General features: G+C 67.8%; 1 protein-coding gene across 1 annotated transcript in view; it reads right to left on the bottom strand.

The window, feature by feature from the left end:
- Window positions 1–438: 438 nt before the first annotated feature.
- The window catches only part of TMEM17 (transmembrane protein 17), a 35,185-nt gene continuing 14,898 nt past the window's right edge, over window positions 439–20,725 (bottom strand). The window contains exons 3-4 of the mRNA XM_075584611.1: window positions 13,761–13,874; window positions 439–712 (exon numbers count right to left, since the gene is read on the bottom strand). Of these exons, the coding sequence (XP_075440726.1) occupies window positions 479–712; window positions 13,761–13,874 (348 nt within the window). The 3' untranslated portion in view covers window positions 439–478. The remainder of the gene's footprint in view (window positions 713–13,760; window positions 13,875–20,725) is intronic.

The following is a 20,725-nucleotide window of genomic DNA, read 5'->3' as shown; positions in this document are numbered from 1 at the left end:
GCTGACCACCTCTCTCTTCTCTACCCAACGCTGGCCACCTCTCTCCTCCCCACCCCCCCCCCCCCGCTGGCCACCTCTCTCTTCTCTACCCCCCGCTGGCCACCTCTCTCCTCCCCACCCCCCCCCCCCGCTGGCCACCTCTCTCCTCCTCTCTACCCCCCGCTGGCCACCTCTCTCCTCCCCACACCCCCCCCCCCCCCCGCTGGCCACCTCTCTCCTCCTCTCTACCCCCCGCTGACCACCTCTCTCCTCCTCTCTCCCACCCACTGGCATCCTCTCTCCTCCTCTCTACCCCCGCGGGCCGCCTCCCTCCTCCTCACCCCCCCCCCAGGTGCCTCAGGCCTGCTCTCCTCCCCACCCCCTCCCCCCCCGCGGGCCGCCTCCCTCCTCCTCACCCCCCGCCGGGTGCCTCAGGCCTGCTCTCCCATACCCCCCCCGGGTGCCTCAGGCCTGCTCTCCCATACCCCCCCCGGGTGCCTCAGGCCTGCTCTCCCACCCCCCCAAGCTGATGGAATCTCCCGGCGAGCCGCCTGGTCGTCCTGCGCAGGGTGAGGGAGGAGAGGGGGATCTGGCAGAGCAGGAACGCAGTGAGGATTCCATGTGCAGCCACCTCCAGGGGAAGGGGCTCCAGGCCGGGGTCACACAACAGGAAGAGCAGCAGCGGCAGCTGTAACAGGAGGCTGAGCAACCAGAACCCAGCCAGCTCGGGGACCTGGGGAGGGGATATGCATGAGTGAGGGGGCGGACGGGGCACGCACTGGCGCGAGTGGGGGAGGGGGGACACTGGAGCAAGTGGGGGAGGGGGAACACGCACTGGCGGGAGGGGGGACACTGGCGCGAGTGGGGGAGGGGGGACACTGGCACGAGTGGGGGAGGGGGGGACACTGGCGCGAGTGGGGGAGGGGGGGACACGCACTGGCGCAGTGGGGGAGGGGGGACACGCACTGGCGCAGTGGGGGAGGGGGGACACGCACTGGCGCGAGTGGGGGGCACGCACTGGCGCGAGTGGGGACACGCACTGGCGCGAGTGGGGGAGGGGGGGACACGCACTGGCGCGAGTGGGGGAGGGGGGGACACGCACTGGCGCGAGTGGGGGAGGGGGGGACACGCACTGGCGCGAGTGGGGGAGGGGGGGACACGCACTGGCACGAGTGGGGGAGGGGGGGACACGCACTGGCGCGAGTGGGGGAGGGGGGACACGCACTGGCGCGAGTGGGGGAGGGGGACACACGCACTGGCGCGAGTGGGGGACGGGGGGACACGCACTGGCGCGAGTGGGGGAGGGGGGACACGCAATGGCGCGAGTGGGGGAGGGGGGGACACTGGCACGAGTGGGGGAGGGGGGGACACGCACTGGCGCGAGTGGGGGAAGGGGGACACGCACAGGCGCGAGTGGGGGGACGCGCACTGGGGCGAGTGGGGGGATGCGCACAGGCGCGACTGGAGGACGCGCACTGGCGCGAGTGGGGGAGGGGGAACACGCACTGGCGCGAGTGGGGGAGGGGGGGACACGCACTGGCGCGAGTGGGGGAGGGGGGACACGCACTGGCGCGAGTGGGGGAGGGGGGTACACGCACTGGCGCGAGTGGGGGAGGGGGACACACGCACTGGCGCGAGTGGGGGGAGGGGGACACACGCACTGGCGCGAGTGGGGGAGGGGGACACACGCACTGGCGCGAGTGGGGGAGGGGGGGACACGCACTGGCGCGAGTGGGGGAGGGGGGGGGGCACGCACTGGCGCGAGTGGGGGAGGGGGGGACACGCAATGGCGCGAGTGGGGGAGGGGGGGACACGCAATGGCGCGAGTGGGGGAGGGGGGTACACTGGCACGAGTGGGGGAGGGGGGGACACGCACTGGCGCGAGTGGGGGAAGGGGGACGCGCACAGGCGCGAGTGGGGGGACGCGCACTGGGGCGAGTGGGGGGACGCGCACAGGCGCGACTGGAGGACGCGCACTGGCGCGAGTGGGGGAGGGGGAACACGCACTGGCGCGAGTGGGGGAGGGGGGGACACGCACTGGCGCGAGTGGGGGAGGGGGGGACACGCACTGGCGCGAGTGGGGGACACGCACTGGCGCGAGTGGGGGAGGGGGGGACACGCACTGGCGCGAGTGGGGGAGGGGGGGACACGCACTGGCGCGAGTGGGGGAGGGGGGGACACGCACTGGCGCGAGTGGGGGAGGGGGGGACACGCACTGGCGCGAGTGGGGGAGGGGGGGACACGCACTGGCGCGAGTGGGGGAGGGGGGGACACGCACTGGCGCGAGTGGGGGAGGGGGGACACGCACTGGCGCGAGTGGGGGAGGGGGGGACACGCACTGGCGCGAGTGGGGGGAGGGGGGGACACTGGCACGAGTGGGGGAGGGGGGGGACACACTGGCGCGAGTGGGGGAAGGGGGACGCGCACAGGCGCGAGTGGGGGGACGCGCACAGGCGCGAGTGGGGGGACGCGCACTGGGGCGAGTGGGGGACGCGCACTGGGGCGAGTGGGGGGACGCGCACAGGCGCGACTGGAGGACGCACACTGGAGCGAGTGGGGGAGGGGGAACACGCACTGGCGCGAGTGGGGGGAGGGGGACACGCTGTGGCGCGAGTGGGGGAGGGGGACACGCTGTGGCGCGAGTGGGGGAGGGGGGACACGCACTGGCGCGAGTGGGGGAGGGGGGGACACGCACTGGCGCGAGTGGGGGAGGGGGGACGCGCCCTGGGGCGAGTGGGGGACGCGCACTGGGGCGAGTGGGGGGACGCGCACAGGCGCGACTGGAGGACGCGCACTGGAGCGAGTGGGGGAGGGGGAACACGCACTGGCGCGAGTGGGGGAGGGGGGACACGCTGTGGCGCGAGTGGGGGAGGGGGGACACGCTGTGGCGCGAGTGGGGGAGGGGGGACGCGCACTGGGGCGAGTGGGGGACGCGCACTGGGGCGAGTGGGGGACGCGCACTGGGGCGAGTGGGGGGGACACGCACAGGCGCGAGTGGAGGACGCGCACAGGCGCGAGTGGGGGGGAAGCGCACAGGTGCGAGTTGGGGAGGGGGGACGCGCACGGGCGCGAGTGGGGGAGGGGGGACGCGCACGGGCGCGAGTGGGGGAGGGGGACGCGCACGGGCGCGAGTGGGGGAGGGGGACGCGCACGGGCGCGAGTGGGGGAGGGGGACGCGCACGGGCGCGAGTGGGGGAGGAGGACGCGCACGGGCGCGAGTGGGGGAGGAGGACGCGCACGGGCGCGAATGGGGGAGGGGGAGGACGCGCACAGGCGCGAGTGGGGGACGCGCACGGGCGCGAGTGGGGGAACGCGCACGGGCGCGAGTGGGGGGACGCGCACGGGCGCGAGTGGGGGGACGCGCACGGGCGCGAGTGGGGGGACGCGCACGGGCGCGAGTGGGGGGACGCGCACGGGCGCGAGTGGGGGGACGCGCACGGGCGCGAGTGGGGGGGACGCGCACGGGCGCGAGTGGGGGGGACGCGCACGGGCGCGAGTGGGGGGACGCGCACGGGCGCGAGTGGGGGGGACGCGCACGGGGCGCGAGTGGGGGGACGCGCACGGGCGCGAGTGGGGGGACGCGCACGGGCGCGAGTGGGGGGACGCGCACGGGCGCGAGTGGGGGGACGCGCACTGGAGCGAGTGGGGGGACGCGCACTGGAGCGAGTGGGGGGACGCGCACTGGCGCGAGTGGGGGGGACGCGCACTGGCGCGAGTGGGGGGACGCGCACTGGCGCGAGTGGGGGGACGCGCACTGGGGCGAGTGGGGGGACGCGCACTGGGGCGAGTGGGGGGACACTGGCGGCACGGGAAGGGGGGCACTGGCGGCACGGGAAGGGGGGGCACTGGCGGCACGGGAAGGGGGGCACTGGCGGCACGGGGGGGGGGGCACTGGCGGCACGGGGGGGGGAACTTGCGGCACGGGGGGGACACTGGCGGCACGGGGGGGGGGCACTGGCAGCACGGGGGGGGACACTGGCGGCAAAGGGGGGGGGGACACTGGCGGCAAAGGGGGGGGGGACACTGGCGGCAAAGGGGGGGGGGGGACACTGGCGGCAAAGGGGGGGGGGGACACTGGCGGCAAAGGGGGGGGGGACACTGGCGGCACGGGGGGGGGGACACTGGCGGCACGGGGGGGGGGACACTGGCGGCACGGGGGGGGGACACTGGCGGCACGGGGGGGACACTGGCGGCACGGGGGGGGACACTGGCGGCACGGGGGGGACACTGGCGGCACGGGGGGGACACTGGCGGCACGGGGGGGACACTGGCGGCACGGGGGGGACACTGGCGGCACGGGGGGGACACTGGCGGCACGGGGGGGACACTGGCGGCACGGGGGGGACACTGGCACGAGCGGGAGGGGGGGAGGACACTGGCACGAGCGGGAGGGGGGGGACACTGGCACGAGCGGGAGGGTGGACACTGGCACGAGCGGAGGGGGGACACTGGCACGAGCGGAGGGGGGACACTGGCACGAGGGATGCGGGAGTGGGGACACTGGCACGAGCGGGAGGGGGGGAGGACAATGGCACGAGCGGGAGGGGGGGACACTGGCACGAGCGGGAGGGGGGGAGGACACTGGCACGAGCGGGAGGGGGGGACACTGGCACGAGCGGGAGGGTGGGACACTGGCACGAGCGGAGGGGGGGACACTGGCACGAGCGGAGGGGGGACACTGGCACGAGCGGGAGTGGGGGACACTGGCACGAGCGGGAGGGGGGGAGGACAATGGCACGAGCGGGAGGGGGGGACACGGGCACGAGCGGGAGGGGGGGACACGGGCACGAGCGGGAGACACGGGCACGAGCGGGAGGGGGAGACACGGGCACGAGCGGGAGGGGAGGACAATGGCACGAGCGGGAGGGGGGACACTGCACGAGCGGGAGGGGGGACACTGCACGAGCGGGAGGGGGGACACTGGGGGACACGGCACGAGCGGGAGGGGGGACACTGGCACGAGCGGGAGGGGGGACACTGGCACGAGCGGGAGGGGGGACACTGGCACGAGCGGGAGGGGGGACACTGGCACGAGCGGGAGGGGGGGACACTGGCACGAGGGGGGGGACACTGGCACGAGGGGGGGGACACTGGCACGAGGGGGGGACACTGGCACGAGGGGGGGGACACTGGCACGAGGGGGGGACACTGGCACGAGGGGGGGACACTGGCACGAGGGGGGGACACTGGCACGAGGGGGGGACACTGGCACGAGGGGGGGACACTGGCACGAGGGGGGGACACTGGCACGAGGGGGGGACACTGGCACGAGGGGGGGACACTGGCACGAGGGGGGGACACTGGCACGAGGGGGGGACACTGGCACGAGGGGGGGACACTGGCACGAGGGGGGGACACTGGCACGAGGGGGGGACACTGGCACGAGGGGGGGACACTGGCACGAGGGGGGACACTGGCACGAGGGGGGGACACTGGCACGAGGGGGGGACACTGGCACGAGGGGGGGACACTGGCACGAGGGGGGGACACTGGCACGAGGGGGGGACACTGGCACGAGGGGGGGACACTGGCACGAGGGGGGGACACTGGCACGAGGGGGGGACACTGGCACGAGGGGGGGGACACTGGCACGAGGGGGGGACACTGGCACGAGGGGGGGACACTGGCACGAGGGGGGGACACTGGCACGAGGGGGGGACACTGGCACGAGGGGGGGACACTGGCACGAGGGGGGGACACTGGCACGAGGGGGGGACACTGGCACGAGGGGGGGACACTGGCACGAGGGGGGGACACTGGCACGAGGGGGGGGACACTGGCACGAGGGGGGGACACTGCCACGAGGGGGGGACACTGCCACGAGGGGGGGACACTGCCACGAGGGGGGGACACTGCCACGAGGGGGGGACACTGCCACGAGGGGGGGACACTGCCACGAGGGGGGGACACTGCCACGAGGGGGGACACTGCCACGAGGGGGGGACACTGCCACGAGGGGGGGACACTGCCACGAGGGGGGGACACTGCCACGAGGGGGGGACACTGGCACGAGCGGGAGGGGGGGGACACTGGCACGAGCGGGAGGGGGGGACACTGACACGAGCGGGAGGGGGGGACACTGACACGAGCGGGAGGGGGGGACACTGACACGAGCGGGAGGGGGGGACACTGACACGAGCGGGAGGGGGGGACACTGACACGAGCGGGAAGGGGGACACTGGCACGAGCGGGAAGGGGGACACTGGCACGAGCGGGAGGGGGGACACTGGCACGAGCGGGAGGGGGGGGGACACTGGCACGAGCGGGACGGGGGGACAATGGCACGAGCGGGAGGGAGGCGGGGACACTGGCACGAGGGGGGGGACACTGGCACGAGGGGGGGACACTGGCACGAGGGGGGGGACACTGGCACGAGGGGGGGACACTGGCACGAGGGGGGGACACTGGCACGAGCGGGAGGGGGGGACACTGGCACGAGCGGGAGGGTGGGACACTGGCACGAGCGGAGGGGGGACACTGGCACGAGCGGAGGGGGGACACTGGCACGAGCGGGAGTGGGGGACACTGGCACGAGCGGGAGGGGGGGAGGACAATGGCACGAGCGGGAGGGGGGGACACGGGCACGAGCGGGAGGGGGGGACACGGGCACGAGCGGGAGGGGGAGACACGGGCACGAGCGGGAGGGGGAGACACGGGCACGAGCGGGAGGGGAGGACAATGGCACGAGCGGGAGGGGAGGACAATGGCACGAGCGGGAGGGGGGACACTGCACGAGCGGGAGGGGGGACACTGCACGAGCGGGAGGGGGGACACTGGCACGAGGGGGAGGGGGGACACTGGCACGAGCGGGAGGGGGGACACTGGCACGAGCGGGAGGGGGGACACTGGCACGAGCGGGAGGGGGGGACACTGGCACGAGCGGGAGGGAGGGGGGGACACTGGCACGAGGGGGGGACACTGGCACGAGGGGGGGACACTGGCACGAGGGGGGACACTGGCACGAGGGGGGGACACTGGCACGAGGGGGGGACACTGGCACGAGGGGGGGACACTGGCACGAGGGGGGGACACTGGCACGAGGGGGGGACACTGGCACGAGGGGGGGACACTGGCACGAGGGGGGGGACACTGGCACGAGGGGGGGACACTGGCACGAGGGGGGGACACTGGCACGAGGGGGGGGACACTGGCACGAGGGGGGGGACACTGGCACGAGGGGGGGGACACTGGCACGAGGGGGGGACACTGGCACGAGGGGGGGACACTGGCACGAGGGGGGGACACTGGCACGAGGGGGGGACACTGGCACGAGGGGGGGACACTGGCACGAGGGGGGGACACTGGCACGAGGGGGGGGACACTGGCACGAGGGGGGGACACTGCCACGAGGGGGGGGACACTGCCACGAGGGGGGGACACTGCCACGAGGGGGGGACACTGCCACGAGGGGGGGACACTGCCACGAGGGGGGGACACTGCCACGAGGGGGGGGACACTGCCACGAGGGGGGGACACTGCCACGAGGGGGGGACACTGCCACGAGGGGGGGACACTGCCACGAGGGGGGGACACTGCCACGAGGGGGGGACACTGCCACGAGGGGGGGACACTGCCACGAGGGGGGGACACTGGCACGAGCGGGAGGGGGGGACACTGGCACGAGCGGGAGGGGGGGACACTGACACGAGCGGGAGGGGGGGACACTGACACGAGCGGGAGGGGGGGACACTGACACGAGCGGGAGGGGGGGACACTGACACGAGCGGGAAGGGGGACACTGGCACGAGCGGGAAGGGGGACACTGGCACGAGCGGGAGGGGGGGACACTGGCACGAGCGGGAGGGGGGGACACTGGCACGAGCGGGACGGGGGGACAATGGCACGAGCGGGAGGGAGGCGGGGACACTGGCACGAGGGGGGGGACACTGGCACGAGGGGGGGACACTGGCACGAGGGGGGGGACACTGGCACGAGGGGGGGACACTGGCACGAGGGGGGGACACTGGCACGAGCGGGAAGGGGGACACTGGCACGAGCGGGAGGGAGGCGGGGACACTGGCACGAGGGGGGGACACTGGCACGAGGGGGGGACACTGGCACGAGGGGGGGACACTGGCACGAGGGGGGGACACTGGCACGAGGGGGGGACACTGGCACGAGGGGGGGACACTGGCACGAGGGGGGGACACTGGCACGAGGGGGGGACACTGGCACGAGGGGGGGACACTGGCACGAGGGGGGGACACTGGCACGAGGGGGGGACACTGGCACGAGGGGGGGACACTGGCACGAGGGGGGGACACTGGCACGAGGGGGGGACACTGGCACGAGGGGGGGACACTGGCACGAGGGGGGGACACTGGCACGAGGGGGGGACACTGGCACGAGGGGGGGACACTGGCACGAGGGGGGGACACTGGCACGAGGGGGGGGACACTGGCACGAGGGGGGACACTGGCACGAGGGGGGGACACTGGCACGAGGGGGGGACACTGGCACGAGGGGGGACACTGGCACGAGGGGGGGACACTGGCACGAGGGGGGGACACTGACACGAGCGGGAGGGGGTGACACTGGCACGAGCGGGAGGGGGGGACACTGGCACGAGCGGGGACACTGGCACGAGCGGGAGGGGGGGACACTGGCACGAGCGGCAGGGGGGGACACTGGCACGAGCGGGAGGGGGGGACACTGGCTATGAGCGGGAGGTGGGACACTGGCACGAGCGGGAGGTGGGACAATGGCACGAGCGGGAGGTGGGACACTGGCACGAGCGGGAGGTGGGACAATGGCACGAGCGGGAGGTGGGACACTGGCACGAGGGGGAGGGGGGACACTGGCACGAGCGGGAGGGGGGACAATGGCACAAGCGGGAGGGGGGGACACTGGCACGAGCGGGAGGGGGGGACACTGGCACGAGCGGGAGGGGGGGACACTGGCACGAGCGGGAGGGGGGGACACTGGCACGAGCGGGAGGGGGGACACTGGCACGAGCGGGAGGGGGGACACTGGCACGAGCGGGAGGGGGGGACACTGGCACGAGCGGGAGGGGGGGACACTGGCACGAGTGGGAGGGGGGACACTGGCACGAGCGGGAGGGGGGGACACTGGCACGAGCGGGAGGGGGGAAACTGGTACGAGCGGGAGGGGGGGACACTGGCACGAGTGGGAGGGGGGACACTGGCACGAGCGGGAGGGGGGGACACTGGCACGAGCGGGAGGGGGGGACTGGTACGAGCGGGAGGGTGGGACACTGGCACGAGTGGGAGGGGGGACACTGGCACGAGCGGGAGGGGGGGGGGCACTGGCACGAGCGGGGGACACTGGCACGAGCGGGAGGGGGGGACACTGGCACGAGCGGGAGGGGGGACACTGGCACGAGCGGGAGGGGGGGGACACTGGCGCGAGCGGGGCGGGGACAGGCACGTGTCAGAGACGTATACACACACACACACCACACAGTGTTTATGTTTACCCGTGTAGGAGGGCAGAAAAGTGCAGTATGTGTACCCGTGTAGTAGTACAAGAACGTTCAGCGTGTATGTGTATCCGTGCAGTGTGTGTGAATCCGTGCAGTGTGTGTGTATCCGTGCAGTGTGTGTGTATCCGTGCAGTGTGTGTGTATCCGTGCAGTGTGTGTGTATCCGTGCAGTGTGTGTGTATCCGTGCAGTGTGTGTGTATCCGTGCAGTGTGTGTGTATCCGTGCAGTGTGTGTGTATCCGTGCAGTGTGTGTGTATCCGTGCAGTGCAACCACACAGGGATTCCCGGGCATGCAATCGCACAGGGATTCCCGGGCGTGCAATCACACAGGGATTCCCGGGCGTGCAATCACACGGGGATTCCCGGGCGTGCAATCACACGGGGATTCCCGGGCGTGCAATCACACGGGGATTCCCGGGCGTGCAATCACACGGGGATTCCATGCCGTGCAATCGCACAGGTATTCCCGGGCGTGCAATCACACAGGGATTCCCGGGGGTGCAATCACACGGGGATTCCCGGGCGTGCAATCACACAGGGATTCCCGGGCGTGCAATCGCACTGGGATTCCCGGGCGTGCAATCGCACAGGGATTCCCGGCCGTGCAATCACACAGGGATTCCCGGGCGTGCAATCACACGGGGATTCCCGGGCGTGCAATCACACGGGGATTCCCCGGGCGTGCAATCACACGGGGATTCCCGGGCGTGCAATCACACGGGGATTCCCGGGCGTGCAATCACACAGGGATACCCGGGCGTGCAATCACACGGAGATTCCCGGGCGTGCAATCACACGGGGATTCCATGCCGTGCAATCGCACAGGTATTCCCGGGCGTGCAATCGCACGGGGATTCCCGGGCGTGCAATCACACGGGGATTCCCGGGCGTGCAATCACACGGGGATTCCCGGGCGTGCAATCACACGGGGATTCCATGCCGTGCAATCGCACAGGTATTCCCGGGCGTGCAATCACACGGGGATTCCCGGGCGTGCAATCACAGAGGGATTCGCGGGCGTGCAATCACACGGGGATTCCCGGGCGTGCAATCACACGGGGATTCCCGGGCGTGCAATCACACGGGGATTCCCGGGCGTGCAATCACACGGGGATTCCCGGGCGTGCAATCACACGGGGATTCCCGGGCGTGCAATCACACGGGGATTCCCGGGCGTGCAATCACACGGGGATTCCCGGGCGTGCAATCACACGGGGATTCCCGGGCGTGCAATCACAAGGGGATTCCCGGGCGTGCAATCACACGGGGATTCCCGGGCGTGCAATCACACGGGGATTCCCGGGCGTGCAATCACACGGGGATTCCCGGGCGTGCAATCACACGGGGATTCCCGGGCGTGCAATCACACGGGGATTCCCGGGCGTGCAATCACACGGGGATTCCCGGGCGTGCAATCACACGGGGATTCCCGGGCGTGCAATCACACGGGGATTCCCGGGCGTGCAATCACACGGGGATTCCCGGGCGTGCAATCACACGGGGATTCCCGGGCGTGCAATCACACGGGGATTCCCGGGCGTGCAATCACACGGGGATTCCCGGGCGTGCAATCACACGGGGATTCCCGGGCGTGCAATCACACGGGGATTCCCGGGCGTGCAATCACACGGGGATTCCCGGGCGTGCAATCACACAGGGATTCCCGGGCGTGCAATCGCACAGGGATTCCCGGGCGTGCAATCGCACAGGGATTCCCGGGCGTGCAATCGCACAGGGATTCCCGGGCGTGCAATCACACAGGGATTCCCGGGCGTGCAATCGCACAGGGATTCCCAGGTGTGCAATCACACAGGGATTCCCGGGCGTGCAATCACACGGGGATTCCCGGCCGTGCAATCACACGGGGATTCCCGGGCGTGCAATCGCACAGGGATTCCCGGGCGTGCAATCGCACAGGGATTCCCGGGCGTGCAATCACACAGGGATTCCCGGGTGTGCAATCACACGGGGATTTCTGGTGCCTGAGTTTAAAGGGGGATTTTGCGGAGAAGTGGGGTCAGAATGTGGATATCAGGTCAGGGACCCGAGTTACCGGTTCCGGGATAAATGTATCCGAACATCAATGCCTGATCCTCGGATACATGTATACACATTGCCCCAGCAATATCTTCCCTTAAAAACGTAACCGCGACTCACCACTAGGGTTCCCTGCTTCAGCATAGCTCAGAAAGGTGAAGGAGGCACAGGGATAAACAGGTATCCCTGTAGCTGAGGGAATCCCTAGGTTAAGGGGGGTACCCCAGTTAGTGCCAAGGTATCCCAGAGCCTGTATTGGGTTTGTGGGTGCCCCAACCGAATAGGAGGATCCCCAAAATGTATGCTGTAATCAAGTATTACTTAGGCTTCGTCCATGGATACTGCTTGCGGGTGGAGGCGCGCTGAGGGAAAGCGGGTGCTTTCCCTGGCCTTAGACAGCGCGCCGTCCGGGGGCGGGCCAGTGACGTCACGGAGCTGGTTCGGCCTCATTGGGCGAAGCGCTCACGTGACCGGCCCTGCGCTCCGGCAAGCGCGAAAATGTTACATTTCCCTAAGACCTCCGCCTCCGCGCGCTTGCGGAAGCGCAGGCGAGCCCCTACTAAAGCCGCGCTCATTGCGGCTGTAGGGGCTCAGTGCCGAGCGTAAGCGCGCCTCAGCGCGCCTCCGCCCGCAAGCACTATCCATGGACGCGGCCTTATGGTGTTTTTACATTTACTACTGGGCTCTGTGCAGTCAGCCTGGGCATATGTTCAAGGTGCCAGCCAGTCTGCAGAGCATCCATAGCTGAGGAGGAGACGGGATGTTGAGGTGTCGGGGTGCTAAGTAGATGGGGCGGGGTGGAGTACTGGGTCCAGAGAACAGACTTCCTGGGGGGGGGGGGGGCTTCTGGTCTGCTGGACGCAGTGGCCCCTGCCAGTGGGAGGCAATGGGCCGGCTAAGGAAAAGATGGCGATCATAAGCGCTTTTCCTATTGGCCAGAACATATGTCCCGCCCACGGGGCGTCCTGAGCCGGCTCAACACGCCCCCTGCCTCTGACCTCATCAGCCAGATGAGCCCTGCTCTGATTGGCTGGTGGGACATGTTCCAACGATCTGAGTGGCTGAAAGGCTCTGTCCATGTTAAAACAGTGGTCCCTAAAAGGGCCTGCTGCAGATCAGTTTTTTGGGGCTCTCAGTCTTTTGAGACTTGTAGATAGTCTTGGTTCTGGTCCAGTGAAGCGCCGGTAAGGTTCCCAGGGGCATTGCGATGCCAGGGAAATCCTAGCCAAGCTGAGGACTGGTTCTGAGGAGTAAAGTTACCTGTTCCAGGCTTATTCCAGCTCCGTGGCGTGGACAAGGTCAGCCTGTGCTGAAGCAGGCGCCTTGCACCTAGGAAAGCCGAGTTTTTACCCCCAGACCCCATATTTTGTATTTCTGTGTGTTTCCGATGTCTTTTCCAAATAAACCTCATTTTATTTCATTGCCTTATGATCGATCCCTTAAATAAAAATGGTGGTAAAAGTCCTGGGTTACCGTGACACTCGTGCAGGAACGTGCAGTGTGTGTGTGTGTGCCCATGCAGTGTATGTGTGCCCCTTCAGGAATGTGCAGTGTGTGCGTGTGTGTGTGCCCATGCAGTGTGTAAGTGTGCCCCTTCAGGAATGTGCAGTGTGTGTATGTGTGTATGTATGTGTACCTGTGTAGAAGTGCAGGAACGTGCAGTGTGTGTGTGTGTGTGTGTGTGCGTTTGTGTACCCGTGTAGAAGTGCAGGAACGTGCATGTGTAGCAGTGCAGGAACGTGCATGTGTAGCAGTGCAGGAAGGTGCTGTGTGTATCACACGTGTAGTAGTGCAGGAAGGTGCAGTGTGTGTATGTGTAGTAGTGCAGGAAGGTGCTGTGTGTATCACACGTGTAGTAGTGCAGGAAGGTGCAGTGTGTGTGTGTGTGTGTGTGTGTCACATGTGTAGTAGTGCAGGAAGGTGCAGTGTGTGTATGTGTAGTAGTGCAGGAAGGTGCTGTGTGTATCACACGTGTAGTAGTGCAGGAAGGTGCAGTGTGTGTGTGTGTGTGTGTGTGTCACATGTGTAGTAGTGCAGGAAGGTGCAGTGTGTGTATGTGTAGCAGAGCAGGAAGGTGCTGTGTGTATCACACGTGTAGTAGTGCAGGAGGGTGCAGTGTGTGTGTGTGTGTGTGTGTGTCACATGTGTAGTAGTGCAGGAAGGTGCAGTGTGTGTGTGTGTGTGTGTATGTGTGTGTAGTAGTGCAGGAAGGTGCAGTGTGTGTGTGTGTGTGTGTGTGTGTGTGTGTGTGTGTGTGTGTGTGTGTGTGTCACATGTGTAGCAGTGCAGATATAACAGCACCTTCTCCTGCAGATTCCCGCTGTGTCCCAGGTAAAGTCGGATCAGTTCAATCACAGACATGAGGATAAGAAGAGTCACCAGGAGGAACTTATAGTAATCAGGAAGCAGCGGGAACTACGGAAACAGCACAGGGTCACTGCCACACACAGCCCCGACCCCTGTACCCCAGGAGTGACCCCACTCACACAGCTCTGACCCCTGTATCCCAGGAGTGACCCCACTCACACAGCCCCGACCCCGGTATCCCAGGAGTGACCCCACTCACACAGCCCCGACCCCGGTATCCCAGGAGTGACCCCACTCACACAGCCCCGACCCCTGTACCCCAGGAGTGACCCCACTCACACAGCTCTGACCCCTGTATCCCAGGAGTGACCCCACTCACACAGCCCCGACCCCGGTATCCCAGGAGTGACCCCACTCACACAGCCCCGACCCCGGTATCCCAGGAGTGACCCCACTCACACAGCTCCGACCCCGGTATCCCAGGAGTGACCCCACTCACACAGCTCCGACCCCGGTATCCCAGGAGTGACCCCACTCACACAGCCCCGACCCCTGTACCCCAGGAGTGACCCCACTCACACAGCTCTGACCCCTGTATCCCAGGAGTGACCCCACTCACACAGCCCCGACCCCGGTATCCCAGGAGTGACCCCACTCACACAGCCCCGACCCCGGTATCCCAGGAGTGACCCCACTCACACAGCCCCGACCCCTGTACCCCAGGAGTGACCCCACTCACACAGCTCTGACCCCTGTATCCCAGGAGTGACCCCACTCACACAGCCCCGACCCCGGTATCCCAGGAGTGACCCCACTCACACAGCCCCGACCCCGGTATCCCAGGAGTGACCCCACTCACACAGCTCCGACCCCGGTATCCCAGGAGTGACACCACTCACACAGCCCCGACCCCTGTACCCTAGGAGTGACCCCACTCACACAGCCCCAACACCCCGATATCCCAGGAGTGACCCCACTCACACAGCCCCGACCCCGGTACCCCAGGAGTGACCCCACTCACACAGCTCCGACCCCGGTATCCCAGGAGTGACCCCACTCACACAGCCCCGACCCCGGTATCCCAGGAGTGACCCCACTCACACAGCCCCGACCCCGGTATCCCAGGAGTGACCCCACTCACACAGCCCCGACCCCTGTACCCCAGGAGTGACCCCACTCACACAGCCCCAACACCCCGATATCCCAGGAGTGACCCCACTCACACAGCCCCGACCCCGGAACCCCAGGAGTGACCCCACTCACACAGCTCCGACCCCGGTATCCCAGGAGTGACCCCACTCACACAGCCCCGACCCCGGTATCCCAGGAGTGACCCCACTCACACAGCTCCGACCCCGGTATCCCAGGAGTGACCCCACTCACACAGCTCCGACCCCTGTATCCCAGGAGTGACCCCACTCACACAGCCCCGACCCCAGTATCCCAGGAGTGACCCCACTCACACAGCTCCGACCCCGGTATCCCAGGAGTGACCCCACTCACACAGCTCCGACCCCGGTATCCCAGGAGTGACCCCACTCACACAGCCCCGACCCCGGTATCCCAGGAGTGACCCCACTCACACAGCCCCGACCCCGGTATCCCAGGAGTGACCCCACTCACACAGCCCCGACCCCTGTACCCCAGGAGTGACCCCACTCACACAGCCCCAACACCCCGATATCCCAGGAGTGACCCCACTCACACAGCCCCGACCCCGGAACCCCAGGAGTGACCCCACTCACACAGCTCCGACCCCGGTATCCCAGGAGTGACCCCACTCACACAGCCCCGACCCCGGTATCCCAGGAGTGACCCCACTCACACAGCTCCGACCCCGGTATCCCAGGAGTGACCCCACTCACACAGCTCCGACCCCTGTATCCCAGGAGTGACCCCACTCACACAGCCCCGACCCCAGTATCCCAGGAGTGACCCCACTCACACAGCTCCGACCCCGGTATCCCAGGAGTGACCCCACTCACACAGCTCCGACCCCGGTATCCCAGGAGTGACCCCACTCACACAGCCCCGACCCCGGTATCCCAGGAGTGACCCCACTCACACAGCCCCGACCCCAGTATCCCAGGAGTGACCCCACTCACACAGCTCCGACCCCGGTATCCCAGGAGTGACCCCACTCACACAGCTCCGACCCCGATATCCCAGGAGTGACCCCACTCACACAGCCCCGACCCCGATATCCCAGGAGTGACCCCACTCACACAGCCCCGACCCCTGTATCCCAGGAGTGACCCCACTCACACAGCCCCGACCCCGGTATCCCAGGAGTGACCCCACTCACACAGCCCCGACCCCGGTATCCCAGGAGTGACCCCACTCACACAGCTCCAACTCCGATATCCCAGGAGTGACCCCACTCACACAGCCCCGACCCCGGTATCCCAGGAGTGACCCCACTCACACAGCTCCGACCCCGGTATCCCAGGAGTGACCCCACTCACACAGCCCCGACCCCGGTATCCCAGGAGTGACCCCACTCACACAGCCCCGACCCCGGTATCCCAGGAGTGACCCCACTCACACAGCCCCGACCCCGGTATCCCAGGAGTGACCCCACTCACACAGCCCCGACCCCGGTATCCCAGGAGTGACCCCACTCACACAGCCCCGACCCCGGTATCCCAGGAGTGACCCCACTCACACAGCCCCGACCCCGGTATCCCAGGAGTGACCCCACTCACACAGCCCCGACCCCGGTATCCCAGGAGTGACCCCACTCACACAGCTCCGACCCCGGTATCCCAGGAGTGACCCCACTCACACAGCCCCGACCCCGGTATCCCAGGAGTGACCCCACTCACACAGCCCCGACCCCGGTATCCCAGGAGTGACCCCACTCACACAGCCCCGACCCCGGTATCCCAGGAGTGACCCCACTCACACAGCTCCGACCCCGGTATCCCAGGAGTGACCCCACTCACACAGCCCCAACTCCGATATCCCAGGAGTGACCCCACTCACACAGCTCCGACCCCGATATCCCAGGAGTGACCCCACTCACACAGCCCCGACCCCGGTATCCCAGGAGTGACCCCACTCACACAGCCCCGACCCCGGTATCCCAGGAGTGACCCCACTCACACAGCCCCGACCCCGGTATCCCAGGAGTGACCCCACTCACACAGCTCCGACCCCGGTATCCCAGGAGTGACCCCACTCACACAGCCCCGACCCCGGTATCCCAGGAGTGACCCCACTCACACAGCCCCGACCCCGGTATCCCAGGAGTGACCCCACTCACACAGCCCCGACCCCGGTATCCCAGGAGTGACCCCACTCACACAGCTCCGACCCCGGTATCCCAGGAGTGACCCCACTCACACAGCTCCAACTCCGATATCCCAGGAGTGACCCCACTCACACAGCTCCGACCCCTGTATCCCAGGAGTGACCCCACTCACACAGCCCCGACCCCTGTATCCCAGGAGTGACCCCACTCACACAGCCCCGACCCCGGTATCCCAGGAGTGACCCCACTCACCCAGCCCCGACCCCTGTATCCCAGGAGTGACCCCACTCACACAGCCCCAACCCCGGTATCCCAGGAGTGACCCCACTCACACAGCTCCGACCCCGATATCCCAGGAGTGACCCCACTCACACAGCTCCGACCCCGGTATCCAAGGAGTGACCCCACTCACACAGCCCCGACCCCGGTATCCCAGGAGTGACCCCACTCACACAGCTCCAACTCCGATATCCCAGGAGTGACCCCACTCACACAGCCCCGACCCCGGTATCCCAGGAGTGACCCCACTCACACAGCTCCGACCCCGATATCCCAGGAGTGACCCCACTCACACAGCCCCGACCCCGGTATCCCAGGAGTGACCCCACTCACACAGCTCCGACCCCGATATCCCAGGAGTGACCCCACTCACACAGCTCCAACTCCGATATCCCAGGAGTGACCCCACTCACACAGCTCCGACCCCGGTATCCCAGGAGTGACCCCACTCACACAGCCCCGACCCCGGTATCCCAGGAGTGACCCCACTCACACAGCTCCGACCCCGATATCCCAGGAGTGACCCCACTCACACAGCCCCGACCCCGGTATCCCAGGAGTGACCCCACTCACACAGCTCCGACCCCGATATCCCAGGAGTGACCCCACTCACACAGCTCCAACTCCGATATCCCAGGAGTGACCCCACTCACACAGCTCCGACCCCGGTATCCCAGGAGTGACCCCACTCACACAGCCCCGACCCCTGTATCCCAGGAGTGACCCCACTCACACAGCCCCGACCCCTGTATCCCAGGAGTGACCCCACTCACACAGCCCCGACCCCGGTATCCCAGGAGTGACCCCACTCACACAGCCCCGACCCCTGTATCCCAGGAGTGACCCCACTCACACAGCCCCGACCCCGGTATCCCAGGAGTGACCCCACTCACACAGCCCCGACCCCTGTATCCCAGGAGTGACCCCACTCACACAGCCCCGACCCCGGTATCCCAGGAGTGACCCCACTCACACAGCCCCGACCCCGGTATCCCAGGAGTGACACCACTCACACAGCTCCGACCCCGGTATCCCAGGAGTGACCCCACTCACACAGCCCCGACCCCGGTATCCCAGGAGTGACCCCACTCACACAGCTCCGACCCCGGTATCCCAGGAGTGACCCCACTCACACAGCTCCAACTCCGATATCCCAGGAGTGACCCCACTCACACAGCTCCGACCCCGATATCCCAGGAGTGACCCCACTCACACAGCTCGGAACCCGGTATCCCAGGAGTGACCCCACTCACACAGCTCCAACTCCGATATCCCAGGAGTGACCCCACTCACACAGCTCCGACCCCGGTATCCCAGGAGTGACCCCACTCACACAGCTCCAACTCCGATATCCCAGGAGTGACCCCACTCACATAGCTCCGACCCCTGTATCCCAGGAGTGACCCCACTCACACAGCCCCGACCCCTGCATCCCAGGAGTGACCCCACTCACACAGCCCCGACCCCGATATCCCAGGAGTGACCCCACTCACACAGCCCCGACCCCTGTATCCCAGGAGTGACCCCACTCACACAGCCCCGACCCCTGTATCCCAGGAGTGACCCCACTCACACAGCTCCGACCCCGATATCCCAGGAGTGACCCCACTCACACAGCCCCGACCCCGGTATCCCAGGAGTGACCCCACTCACACAGCCCCGACCCCGGTATCCCAGGAGTGACACCACTCACACAGCCCCGACCCCGGTATCCCAGGAGTGACCCCACTCACACAGCCCCGACCCCGGTATCCCAGGAGTGACCCCACTCACACAGCTCCGACCCCGGTATCCCAGGAGTGACCCCACTCACACAGCTCCGACCCCGGTATCCCAGGAGTGACCCCACTCACACAGCCCCGACCCCTGTATACCAGGAGTGACCCCACTCACACAGCTCCGACCCCGATATCCCAGGAGTGACCCCACTCACACAGCTCCGACGCCGGTATCCCAGGAGTGACCCCACTCACACAGCTCGGAACCCGGTATCCCAGGAGTGACCCCACTCACACAGCTCCAACTCCGATATCCCAGGAGTGACCCCACTCACACAGCTCCGACCCCTGTATCCCAGGAGTGACCCCACTCACACAGCCCCGACCCCAGTATCCCAGGAGTGACCCCACTCACACAGCTCCGACCCCGATATCCCAGGAGTGACCCCACTCACACAGCTCCGACCCCGATATCCCAGGAGTGACCCCACTCACACAGCCCCGACCCCGGTATCCCAGGAGTGACCCCACTCACACAGCCCCGACCCCGGTATCCCAGGAGTGACCCCACTCACACAGCCCCGACCCCGGTATCCCAGGAGTGACCCCACTCACACAGCCCCGACCCCGGTATCCCAGGAGTGACCCCACTCACACAGCTCCGACCCCGGTATCCCAGGAGTGACCCCACTCACACAGCTCCGACCCCGGTATCCCAGGAGTGACCCCACTCACACAGCCCCGACCCCGGTATCCCAGGAGTGACCCCACTCACACAGCTCCGACCCCGATATCCCAGGAGTGACCCCACTCACACAGCTCCGACCCCGGTATCCCAGGAGTGACCCCACTCACACAGCCCCGACCCCGGTATCCCAGGAGTGACCCCACTCACACAGCTCCAACTCCGATATCCCAGGAGTGACCCCACTCACACAGCTCCGACCCCGATATCCCAGGAGTGACCCCACTCACACAGCCCCGACCCCGGTATCCCAGGAGTGACCCCACTCACACAGCTCCGACCCCGATATCCCAGGAGTGACCCCACTCACACAGCTCCAACTCCGATATCCCAGGAGTGACCCCACTCACACAGCTCCGACCCCGGTATCCCAGGAGTGACCCCACTCACACAGCCCCGACCCCTGTATCCCAGGAGTGACCCCACTCACACAGCCCCGACCCCTGTATCCCAGGAGTGACCCCACTCACACAGCCCCGACCCCGGTATCCCAGGAGTGACCCCACTCACACAGCCCCGACCCCTGTATCCCAGGAGTGACCCCACTCACACAGCCCCGACCCCTGTATCCCAGGAGTGACCCCACTCACACAGCCCCGACCCCGGTATCCCAGGAGTGACCCCACTCACACAGCCCCGACCCCGGTATCCCAGGAGTGACCCCACTCACACAGCCCCGACCCCGGTATCCCAGGAGTGACCCCACTCACACAGCCCCGACCCCGGTATCCCAGGAGTGACCCCACTCACACAGCTCCGACCCCGGTATCCCAGGAGTGACCCCACTCACACAGCCCCGACCCCGGTATCCCAGGAGTGACCCCACTCACACAGCTCCGACCCCGGAATCCCAGGAGTGACCCCACTCACACAGCTCCAACTCCGATATCCCAGGAGTGACCCCACTCACACAGCTCCGACCCCGATATCCCAGGAGTGACCCCACTCACACAGCTCGGAACCC

This window comes from Ascaphus truei, unplaced genomic scaffold (assembly GCF_040206685.1).
Source record: "Ascaphus truei isolate aAscTru1 unplaced genomic scaffold, aAscTru1.hap1 HAP1_SCAFFOLD_676, whole genome shotgun sequence".
Taxonomy (NCBI): domain Eukaryota; kingdom Metazoa; phylum Chordata; class Amphibia; order Anura; family Ascaphidae; genus Ascaphus; species Ascaphus truei.
Note: the sequence above shows the minus strand (reverse complement) of the source record. Positions and strands in the feature narration are given on the sequence as shown.